This window comes from Heteronotia binoei, chromosome 4 (genome assembly GCF_032191835.1).
Source record: "Heteronotia binoei isolate CCM8104 ecotype False Entrance Well chromosome 4, APGP_CSIRO_Hbin_v1, whole genome shotgun sequence".
Lineage (NCBI taxonomy): Eukaryota > Metazoa > Chordata > Lepidosauria > Squamata > Gekkonidae > Heteronotia > Heteronotia binoei.
In genome coordinates this window covers 147,181,457-147,194,145 of record NC_083226.1, presented here as the reverse complement: position 1 = coordinate 147,194,145, position 12,689 = coordinate 147,181,457, and the positions used below count along the sequence as shown (strand labels likewise).

Genomic DNA, 12,689 nt, shown 5'->3' with positions numbered 1-12,689 from the left:
TGAGGCAGTGTTGTAAGATTCCGAATCATCCTAAACAATTGCGCCAGGCGCGAATTTGCAGACGCAATCTTGGCCGCAAAGTAAGTCTTCTTTGTGATTTTGACTGCCATCTCATAGAACCTCATATACTCACTATAAGATGTTCTAGTCGCTTCATCTTGAGTACGCCACCATTGCCTCTCTAACTGTCTGAGTCCTCGTTTCAGCTGTCACAGCTCCGGGGTGTACCACGGGGCCAGCTTAACGCAAGGGTGCAGAAGGTGTTGAGGTGCAATCTCATCAATGACTCTGGACAGTCAGCCATGCCAGGACTCAACCAGATCATCAAGAGAGTCACCAGGGGGCCAGGGATCTGTTAGAGTCATTTGGAACCGCTCAGGGTCCATCAGACTCTGCAGGCAAGCCAAAATAAGCTCGCTGCCCAAACGGGCTTGGGGTGGAACATCCACACAAGCCTTGAGGGCAAAGTGGTCCGACAATGGCACTGCCTCTGCAGTAATATCGTCCACCAAAACTCCGACTGCAAAGATCAAATCTAACATGTGCTCCACCTGGTGAGTGGGTGATGTAACAAATTGGGAGAGTCCCAGTGTCGCCATGGATGACACTAGGTCCATTGCCTGACTAGAGGCCGCGTTGTCAGCATGGACACTGAAGTCACCCAGGATAACAAGCCTTGGGTACTCCAATGCCCAGCCTGATACGGCCTCGATCAGGGATGGTAAGGTGCTAGCTGGTGCATTAGGTGGACGGTACACCAGCCAAATCGCCAACCCCTCCCCAACATCCCACGCCAGACCGGCACATTCAATACCGTTGATCTCTGGGGCCAGGAGAGCCCTAAAGGAGTAAGCCTCTCATATGAATAGGGCCACCCCTCCCCCCCGTCCGCTAGTCCGTGATTGGTGAAAGACTGAGTAACCTGGGGGAACCATTTGGGAGAGGGCCACAGCATCTCCCTCTCGCACCCAGGTCTCAGTCACGCAAGCCAGGTCCATGTCCTGCTCGAGCAGAAGCTCTCGGAGGATGGAGGTCTTATTATTTATGGACCTGGCATTGCATAACACCAATGACGGAGGCGAGTAATTCAACCTGGCCCCACTACCTGTCACTGTCAGGATGGGACACAGACCGGAAGGTGTCCGAGCACCACCTTGTCTCAGTCTCCTTCTCTTATATTGATGTCTGTTCCACCGTCATACCTTCCCCTCCCCAGGAGTACTGGAATTTCCAGGCCTGTCATCTCCCACTGGTCTCTACTTCAGCCTCAACCAATGTAGAAAGCACAACTCACACCCTGCAATTAATTAACTCCCCAATCCTCTCCGTCCTTGCCAATCAATTCCCTTAATTTACCGACCTGCCAATTCTAAAAATTAACCAACCAATTAAGCCCAACCCACAATCTCCCTTTTAAATTAATTAGCTAAAATACTTAAATTAATTCTAATGGCTTTACTAATTATAGAAACCCTCCCCAACAATAAAACACCCTTAATTAATTTGCCAAAAAAATATATTCTATCTGAAAGCCAATCAATTCAACAATAAATTTCTCTATAAATTAGTTAGCTAAAACAATTAATCAATTAGCAGTTTCTAGAGGTTGTTCTTCATGTTTTTATTTTTGCTAATAGTTCATGTGTTATTAAGTTCTTAAAATTATTTTCCCTTTATTGTCTATATGCATGAAGAATGACTGATAATTCTTTATTTGCTGAATGTGGCAACTTTCAGAATGAGTATACGTGACTTCTGATTAAAGTTGCATAAGCAAGTTCCCTTCTGCGTTTTGGTTTATTTTTCACTACTCTGCAAACAAAACCTTCTACTCCTTTCTAAAGTACATAACTTCTATTCTGGCACGCAACAGACAGCAGAGAGGTCTAGTAAGCCAGGTGCTTTTGTATCTAATATTTTAAAGCAATGTTTGCTATTACTACGTAATTAGCAAAAATACTAATTGTTATCAGAGGCTATGTGCAGACAGAGGCTTATATATTGGAGGGACTCCTGGACAGCTTGCATTGTTCTGAGTCACTCATCTACAGAGATGGAGGACTAATTTAGTTTTCTTAATATAATTCAGAAGTGTAGCAGCTTCTGTGTTCCGTAGAATGGATAATGTCTATATAGGAAAAGTGGATTTACTCAGAGACACTACTAGTGTGGGAGTTCATCATGCTCTCATTCCTTCATCTCTGCAGACCCAAGGAACCTACCTATGCAGCTTGCTCCTACCAGCTAGCTCCATCCAGTTTCTTGGTCACATTCAAATGTAACAGACTGACTTATATGTAAATTGACTTTATACATTGTAAATTAGTCCTTCAGAAAGGTCATTACTTCTCTTTTATAAAGAATAAAAGAAATGCTGCGTCTCTGAGTTTAATTACATGGAGCTGAACTTTTGTTTGGATGAATCATACAGCAAAAATTGGAGGGGTGGTTACTAGTAGTGGAACTATTTGTGTTCTTGGAGGATTTAGCAGGAATTGAAATGTGTGTTTAAGGAACAAGCTCTTTTCCCATAACAGACCAAACACATGGTATGCATCTTGTCTCAGTTGCCTATTACACATTATCAGATATGCACTGGTGTGAAGGCCATGACTGTCTTGAATGCTATCCATGAATCTATAGCCAAAACTATAAAAGACATTAAAAAGAAATATTGTATGGATGCTATTTCTATTATGTACAAAGGGGGTGGGAATTTTTTTTTTTTGCTTCAGATCAGAATTACATTATGAATATGTGTAATTTTCAAAATGGACAAATCTGTGGATATTTAAATCTGGAGACTGGAGTCATGAACACAGATCTTTCTACAAATCTGAAAAGGCCCCAGATTTGCAGATAAGTGTGAAATGCAAAAAACTCACAAAAACATTAGGGTCTTAAATGCCCTAGATTAGAATAATGGAAGCATCACCTATAACTTTATGAAATAAATGGTCCCAGTGTGTGGCAAACACAATAGAGCTGCCAGCATTCAAGCTTTATTTTCTGTTGATAAAAAGCAGGGGGAGAAGGCAGAGAGAAGAGGAGGAGTTGGGTTAAACTCTGCCCTTCCCTCAGAGTCACAGAGTGGTTTACAATCTCCTACTGTGCAAGCACCCAGTATAATAGAATAAGTTTGTGAAGATCTTGAAAATCCCTTTTTGTTTATGCAAAGATGACTACATTATCATAAACACTGAACAGTCCACTTCTCTTCTTCAGTCCTATTTTTAATTGCTTCCTCTTTGCAGATACATTCATTCTGTTTTCAGTTTCCTTTAATTTTTATAGTTCTAAAAGGTTGCTTTAATGTTTTGTCTCAAATTAGGCAACATTCCAGCCTTTACTTCCTCAGTTGGCAATATGCACTTGTATTTTAGAATCTTGATCTTAGTATAGTACTCAGTGGTCTCTTCCCTTGGAGTGTGGACTCAATGGCCTCATATCCCACTGAGTTCCCTCCCCTCCCAAAACTTAGTCTCTAAGAATTTCCTAATCCAGGGAGAGTGAGGTTTGAGGAGGGGACGGATCTCAGTGGGATATAATGCCACAGAGTCTCCCCTCCAAAGCAATCATTTTCTCCTGGAGAATTGATTTCTGTATTTTGGAGATCAGTTGTAAGGCTGGGAGATCATTTGTAAAGTCTGCTTCATACATGGCACACAGTTAACATGGAAGCCATGCAGGAAGCGAATGTGTCTCATCTGTACAATGCTACATACATGTAATATCTGGTCTCCTATATTCACAAGCTGGTGAGTGAGCAGGGGTTCAGGGGCGGAGTCTTCTTCCCCTCAACATTCATTTCATCACATGTAATGTCATGTGTGTAGGAGCCCTGTGGCACAGAGTGGTAAACTGCAGTCCAAGCTCTGCTCACAACCTGAATTCGATCCCAGTGGAAGCTGGGTTCAGGTAGCTGGCTCAAGGTTGACTCAGCCTTCCATTCTTTCGAGGTCAGTAAAAGGAGTATCTAGCTTGCTGGGGGTAAAGTGTAAATCTGGGGTAGGCAATGGCAAACCACCCTGTAAAAAGTCTGCTGTGAAAACATCATGATGTGACGTCACCCCAGAGTCAGAAACGACTGGTGCTTGCACAGGGGACTACCTTTACCTTTTTAATGTCATGTTTAGAGGATTGTAGTGTTGAACTGCTGCGAGACAATGCTATTTTACATTTCTAGTCACTGGTTTAAATCACTGAATCAATTTTTTGACAATTGGAGGAACCTGGGAATCACTGATCAGCTACCAAGAAAATGAATTTACTTTTGTGAGAAAAACACCAATATGGTATAAGTAGTAGTGGCTGTATGTGGCAAGAAGTTATAGCTATACAGTATTGGCCCCAGGAATAATAAGAAGTAGAGAACAGGCTAGCCAACGATCAGGATACAGGGCATTACTGCAGCCTGATATATACTTTATGCCAGAGCCACTGAATCACACATTGAGTATCATTTGTAAAGTCTGCTTCACACATGGCACACAGTTAACATGGAAGCCATGCAGGAAGAGAATGTGACTCATCTGTACAATGCTACATACATGTAATATCATATGCTGCACACATGTCCTTTGCCAGTTCTGAGAAATCTTTGACAAGCAGCAGCTTCTGTGTGCATGTAAGTTTGCCCTTACCTGGATGGCTCAGGCTGGCCCAATCTTGTCAGATCTCAGAAGCTAAACAGGGTCAACCCTGGTTAATAGTTGGATGAGAGACCACCAACGAAGTCGAGGGTTGCTACACAGAGGCAGGCAATGGCAAACCACCTCCGTTTGTCTCTTGCCTTGAAAACTCTACAGGGTTGCCATAAGTCGTCTGCAACTAGATGGCACTTTGAAAGAGAGAAAAACTTGATTTCCTCTAATGTTGGTCCTTCCTTAAGACAACCTACAATGAGTAGAACTGTGGCATGGCCTCACAGTGGAGCTTTCCTGTAGTATGTTACTTGGAATGTAAGTTTGATACCACAGTGGAACTCAGGAGTGTGCATAAAATTCCCCATCCTACTCTGGGCAATCGGTTAGCAGATCAGTTTGGTGTAGTAGTTAAGTGCATGGACTCTTATCTGGGATAACCGGATTTGATTCCCCACTCCTCCACTTGCACCTGCTGGAATGGCCTTGGGTTAGCCATTGCTCTGGCAGAGGTTGTCCTTGAAAGGGCAGCTGCTGTGAGAGCCCTTTCAGCCCCACCCACCTCACAGGGTGTCTGTTGTGGTGGGATATAGGAGATTGTAAACCACTCTGAGTCTCTAATTCAGAGAGAAGGGCAGGGTATAAATCTGCAATTCTTTTTCTTCATCATTATCACCTTTTATTATACAGTAAGAAAGAAGACCTTTTCCCCCTTGAGAAAGAACTTATGAAAACAAAACATTTAGAACATAGCTGGTAATTGTCCATTTTACAGATCCACTTGAAGGCTATCCTTACCTTTCTGAACACAGTGGTTTAACAAAGGAGCCAAGGTCTTCCGCACAGATGTAAGGTCTTTTACTTTGGGCTGCTCTAGGGTTGCCTGTTGAAAGAGTTTCCCTACAAATCACAATAGGGAACAAAGAACATTAATTGAGTTTGTAACAAAAAGATATTCTGACTGATATGTGGCTGGGGGTAGTGATTCAGAAGGGTGATGGTGGGAAAGTGAATGTCCACATGGGAATCTGTTCACTCTTTCTTCCTGCCTCTTTTGAATAGGAGATCAGTAGATCTATGTATAGACTACTGTTTCCACATGTGGATTCTATAGTTACTTGACAGGGGTCTTTGTATACAGCACAAGAAACACTTCTTTGCTAGCAACTGAAGAGGTTTTAATAGTCTGTGAAGAAGAGTTTGTATTTGAAATGCACTGAGTTTGAGTTTCAACAGGTTCTTTCCCCAAAACAATACTTTGAAGTAACTGATTCCTAGCATCCATTGTTACTGACCCATATCTTGTTTTTCCCACTCATTGGTGATGCCTACCATTTTTCTTCTCATGGTTGTTCCCTTTTCTACAGAACAATAAATGTGTTGCTTATTTTGGTGTTTATTACCATTTGTAAAGACGATACTCAATAACACCTAAGCAAAGAGTCTGACTGAGTGACTGGTATGGGAAAATATAAGTAAGCATGTTTCATTCTATTTTTATTTTCCTCCAAACAGATAATTCTGGCACAAGATGACAGACACAACACCACCAATCTGTATTAGATACTGATGTTGTTCGTATGTATTTAACCTTTTTCCCAGACTGAAGATCTAATTTATAGAACTTAAGTATGCATAACAGATTATGAGGTTGCACTGGAATATGCAGGGGTGGAATTCTAGCAGGAGCTCCTTTGCATATTAGGCCACACACCCCTGATGTAACCAATCCTCCAAGAGTTTACAAAAAAGAGCCTTGTAAATTCTTGGAGGATTAGCTACATCAGGGGTATGTGGCCTAATATGCAAAGGAGCTCCTGCTAGAATTCCACCCCTGGGAATTTGTATCTTTCTGTGCACAATTAATCCACAACCTTACTCCTGTGGTTCATTGGCAGAGCATTTGCTTGGCATGCAGAAGGTCATAGGTCCAATCTCTGACATCTCCAGGTAAAAGGATCAGATAAAGGGTAAAGCGAAAAACCTCATTCCGAGAGCCTGGAGAGCTGCTGCCAGTCTGAGAAGACAATACTGACTTTGATGAACCAATGGTCTGATTTACGGCGAGGCAGCTTCATGTGTTCATGTGTGTTCATGTACCCAAAGCAGCAGCTTATGCTGCAGAATTCCATGCAAAGAGGTTCAGATAATGGCTTGGAACTAGTGATGTACAAGTGAAAACATAAATGGACAATTCTGCTTGTGAAAGATCTCATGCAACACCTAGGACTCCCCCCCCCCCCCGCATTTATGTTAAGAGTAGTCAGAAATTGTTTGAGCTCTAGTACAAAAGAAAATTTTGTGCTTGATCCAATACCATATCTAGTCCAGAGAATGCAGAACTCACTATTTTAGCTTGTAATTTCTGCTGCAACTTCTAAAAGTATTCATTAAAATATAAGATCATGTATGTTTTAACCTCAACATTCATGAAGGCAAGCCAAGAGAAACAGTTTCCTGCAGTGGTAAGGCACTGGAACTCACAATGTTACAATCCTAACCACATTAGACATTGTGACATGAAAAAATGCCATTTCTAAAAAAAAAACACATAAACTATAATCTTTTCCAGATGCTTTGCTAATAGGAACCCTCTTTAGGGTGAAAGAGTATATTATGGTAGCTCTACAAATAGATAAGGAGAATAACACTGTGGAATACCCTCCTACCTTCTCCTCACCTACAGCAGAATGTACACAGCACCTTCAGCATGACCTCTGCAATAAATCCTATCTATAACATTTTAGAAAATGCACATATGCATTATTTTCTTGTTAATTCAAATGTCTGAATAGCAAAAGCATATCTTGCAGCTTTGCTAACAACCTTCAGAAACCTAACTCTATAGCAAAGTTATGGGCAGGAATATGATCTCATTGCCTTAGCTATTCCTTAGGTTGGATGCAACCAGCTTTTGTGATGGAGAAAAGGGGAGGAGACACCCCAAATGGCTATGCTAGTGTTTATGGGACCTGCATGTAGGACAGGAGCTGTAGTAAAAAGGAAAGTTGAGAAAGATGGGAGTGAAAAATCTGGCTGGATTCAATCTAGGGAGCTTTTAGGAGCAGCCCAAGGAATCACACAATGCTGTGCAACACTGTGACATCACTTCCTCCTGTGTAACCAGAAGTGATGTCATGTATCACTGCAATACTCTAGCAATCCCCCCCCAGTTAATTTTCATCACATTTTCTCCTGCTGGTACATCAGGCAGCAGCTGGCAGTGGAGGGAGGTATATAATGGAGGTAAATTCAAGATGTACAAACTGTGAAAGTTTCCAAGATGATTCTTATAAACTTCTAGCATGACTATAGATGTCTGCACTTCTTTTCATCACTATGTACTAGGGAGTCAGTGTGACATACTGGTTACAGTGTTGTCCCAAGATTTCAGATACCCAAGTTCAAAATCTCCACTCTAACATGATGATTGTCTGTTTGTTGCAGGCATGATTCAATCAGAAATTGAAGCTAGGGATCTCAGAATTGCCCAACAGCTTGTAGTTAATGACAGGAGCCCTAGGTTCAGATCCCAAACTTGGGCCACTCACACACTTTCAGCCTTGCCTACCTCACAGGGTTGTTGTGAGGATAAAATGGAGGAAAGGAGGACAGTGTATGCCACTTTAGAAGAAAGTGGGGGATAAGTGAAATAAATAAACAAACTGTCCAAAGTGGTAACATAAAGTAATGGAATATTCAGAGGTTAAAGACAAAAGAATGATCAATGACATCATATACTGAAAAAATGATGTAAAACTGAACTGATAATGCAGTAATGGCATTATTATGGCCAAAGAAAGGCCACATATGAGTGAAAGAGGACCAATGACTGCTTGGACCTCATCATAGTAGTTCCCACTTCTGAAGAGACAAGTCACTGTTCATTTTAATAAGGGTTTGGCTTATCAGCATCATGACTATTTTTGTAGCAGAAACTCCTTTGCATATTAGGCTACACCCCCCTCCCTGATATAGCCAGTCCTCCAAGAGCTTCCAGTAGGCCCTGTAAGAAGAGGTCTGTAAATTCTTGGAGGATTGACTATATCAAGGGGGTGTAGCCTAATATGCAAAATAGTTCCTGCTACAAAAAAAGCCCAGATCAGCATGAACACGGCCATGGGGAAAGCAGCAAGCAAAGCTGTGGTGGTGGCATGAAAATCCTTTTCATGGCTAGTCCCCATCCCATAACTATACAGTGAAAAAAGATACCTGATGGAGAGTTAGGCAGGTGTGGGAGATAGGGAGGGCACAACAGAACATGGCTGGATCTTTCCGGAAATAATCCATCTACCAGTTTATTATCAGAAGGCATTGTTGTCCAGATTTTACATGTTAGTATTTGGTTAGTGTCAATTTTCCAAGGGTTGTCCAAAGTTTGTCGGTTGTTCCTTTGATCTGACAAATCATGTTCGCTTCTGCTTTTTTGAGAGCAATGTGCAAAATGGCGGGCATCAGTACCCAAATTCATGCTAGATGCTGTCGTAGAAGATGTTAAAAAAGGATGACTCACAGTAATGGGTGGGAGGCTTTGAGTTCTTATTGGTGGAAGGCTATGGCAGTCCAATGAGTTATTTTCTGAGATGAGGTACTTCGTGTCTGTGCTTCTTCGTTTGAAGTCTATAGCCATGACACACTCCTCAGACGAGCCTTTGCAGTTTGCATCCATGATGCAATCAAACGTGGTGATGATATCATCAACTTCTGAGGTCTCTTCCCTCTGAGATTTGTCTCTGGTTTTATCTTTCTGATTTGCCTTCCAATTGTCCTTTTTCTTTTTGCATGAGAAAATTTGGTTAAGCATACTGAATCGACTTTCTTTCTTCGAGAATTTATTGTTCTGGGAGGAAAGTTGATGAACTAGCTCTAGTCTTTTGGGAATTAAAAAGAAACCATGGTGAGAAAATAAAAATGCAACTGTTTATAATCTCAGCAGAAATGTGTACGTACATATTTAAAAGCCAGTGTGGTGTAAGGGTTAGACTGTTGAGAGACCCACTCTGCCATGAAAGTCCAGTGGTCACCGTGCAGCAGTAACTCTCAGCCAAACCTTCTTCACAGAGTTGTAGTAAGGACAACAGGAAGAATCATGTTGTAAACTGCATTGGGGTCTCTATTGGACCCTCCTAGTACTATCAAAATATATCTAATATGAACAGTGACCTAAAGAGTAGTGCCATACACTGAGGAATGTAAAAGCCCACAAACTAAATATGGTGATAGAACCAGATGCATTTGGACAATTTTGCATACCTAATATGGGATTATAGTTGGTTTGCAACTAGCAAGCCCCATAGCTGGTTGGGATTGGCCTCCTGAGACACCCCCTCCCCTTTCTTTCTCAAGAAAAACCAATCAAACAGTTATCCTAGGCTAAGATAGTGTGGCTTCAGCTCCACATTGAGATGGCTTTTCTGGTAACTCCTTACAGGAAACGTTGTTTACTGAAATGTTATTGGAAAGAAATGGCTTAAGTATTTTAATTCTTGAACTTTTCAGCACAGGAAACAATGCTAATTATTAACTGGAAGGAGAACAAGGGGAGGGAAGTAAGACAGTTAGAACTGACTGGAGAAAAGCTAAGTGACATTTTTTATTTTCATTCATTTGTCCATCAGTTTGGTGCGGCATAAATGAATTAAACTAGAGTGCATTCTCTTGAAGATGGTTCAGAAGCTACAGCTATAGCTGTAAAAATGCAGCAGAAAGCTAGTGACAGAGTTCATATTTTGGCAGGCATAAAACAACTTCACTGGACTTGCTGGGGATTTCCTGTACAATCCTAAATGGTATAGGCCAGGAGTTTCCAACTTCGTTGAACCTGGACATTTTTGGAAGTTTGAGGACTGGTAGTGGGACCAAAAAACCTGCCTGATATAGGAATTGGGTTCTACCATGAAGGTTTCTCAAAATTTTAAGAGGTTTCATCATCTATGATGAATGTAGCTATTTCCAAATGGGTGCTCCCTGCAAAAAGAAAGATGATGCATCCTTGGCTCTTATTTATTTATTTAATTTATTTATTTTACATTTGCATCCTGCCCTCCCCTGACAGCATCTTCTACTCTACTGTAGTGAAATGGAGAAAAGCCAGGACTGACTTTTTGCTTTTGGAAAAAAGTGCTTTGGGTAAGAACCCGAAAACACACTGGCGACTTTCACATTGCCTTAAAAATTCACTTGCATTACCCGATGTTATTGGGGTGGGGTTATTCAGGCAACTTAGTAACATCCTACCACTGTTCCTATCTTCCCTGCCCCCCACCTTCCCATCATGGAGGTTTATCCCTCACTTTTTTTTACAAAGTGAAATATATTCCCAACAAAGCCTCTATTCTTAATTTGAACTAAATTTTTCACATTGATTTCTTGCGTTAGTGACTTCCAGCACAACCTGCCTGCCAAAACCTGCCCAGAAAGTGGTGGGCAGGTTTGGGTGTTTTTTTTTTTTTTTTTAAATTGCATCTCAGCAGAGAAATGATGGAAGGGGCCTGCACTGAAACAAGCTATCATTCACATTGGGGGCACTTTCCTCTGTGTGTGTGTCTGTGCATGCACATCTGGTCTCCTCTATGCCTCTTTTTCTCTTCCTCTGCAGCATGAGAAAGCCAGATCATGTCCTCTTTTTGCTTCACACTCAAGTAAGATCTGCCAGGTTGTCTCTGGAACTTTTTCAGCTTTCTCCCTAGTAGGGAAAACCTTTCTTCTTTTTGTTACATTCTTGCAATTTTTCAATTTGAAAATGCTCAAATGATTGAGCAAATAAATGAGAGTAAATGTACAGAATCCAATGGGTCTACTCTCATGTAAATCTGCATGTAAGGATTTTGCACTTTTCCCATGTATTCCAAAAAAGAGAGGCAGAGAACAAGATTGCTGAGATGCTCAAATGCTTCAGTACCTGTGCAAAACAAAACCCTCCCCCTGAACAGAGGGAACCCATGAACTGATCCCACCAATAGCACAATCATCAGAAGCAGCACAACATGTGGGAAAACGCAAAAGATGGCTGCAATTTGAAAGCTCCCACTGATGGGAACCATGGTGCTCACAGGAACACTGGTTAGACCATCTTCTTCCACAGCTATCTGGATAGATTTGAAGACTTGCCTTTTCTAGGGGGACTTTTAGATTAATCAGAAATAGTGTGGTGGTGGGGTAGCATTATTGGGAAACTGATTTGTATTGCATTTTTTTATTTTGATTGTATTTAATTGAATTTTGTTGTATTTTTCTGCTTTTTATTGACATTTACTGTACTTATTGCTGTAAACTATCTTGGGAACATTTTAAAGTTGAAAGGCAGTCTATAATCAGGTGTTCCTCCCCACCCAGTTAACAGAATTTGCTGCCTCCCTAGAACTGAAGAGTATTCCGTACTGTGCTGGTAGCAACTGTGCACTGACTGTGTGCAAATATATATATTTGCAAATATATGCATACCCCACCTAGCACCCCAGTGGGAATTCAAAGGGCTTACATCGTTATTTGCTTGTTTAGAAATACTTCAGTAACAAGCACAACTCAGAGATGACCCAATGAATTCCAAGGTTAACATCATTCTTATCCAGCTGACTATAAAATGAAAAATCAAGTCAAAAGACAATATTGGTTTTACCTGTTCTCTTGGGAGAGCAGTTTAATGCATGCTGTGTGCCCACAGTACATTGCATATATCAGGGGGGTGTTCTCATTGATATCCCTTGGGCTGCTCTCTACCCCCAGCTGTAGCAAGACCCTGACACAGTCAGCTTTCCCTGCTGCTGCAGCCCAGTGTAAAGGTGTCCTACAGGAGAAAAAGGAATGTATTAATAACCTGGTGCTATAGAAATGTATGGCATGAATCAGATAAACAGATGAGAAGGCGAAACCACTAGGGAATTAAGTTTGGGGACATGGTAACTGTTAATTTTAATGGTATCATAACACACTTCAAAGCTGTGGCAAGGGTTGTAAGCTCTGGGTTAGGAAATTCCTAGAAATCTGGTCATGGATACAAGGGAGAGTGAAGTTTGGGGGAGTGAGCTCAGCAGGGGTATGAAGTTT

General features: G+C 41.4%; 1 protein-coding gene across 1 annotated transcript in view; it reads right to left on the bottom strand.

Moving 5' to 3' along the window:
- The window catches only part of ANKRD55 (ankyrin repeat domain 55), a 47,504-nt gene that overhangs the window by 6,364 nt on the left and 28,451 nt on the right, over positions 1–12,689 (bottom strand). Inside the window, exons 8-10 of the mRNA XM_060235973.1 lie at positions 12,262–12,429; positions 8,856–9,514; positions 5,442–5,543 (exon numbers count right to left, since the gene is read on the bottom strand). Coding sequence (XP_060091956.1) covers positions 5,442–5,543; positions 8,856–9,514; positions 12,262–12,429 — 929 coding nt within the window. The remainder of the gene's footprint in view (positions 1–5,441; positions 5,544–8,855; positions 9,515–12,261; positions 12,430–12,689) is intronic.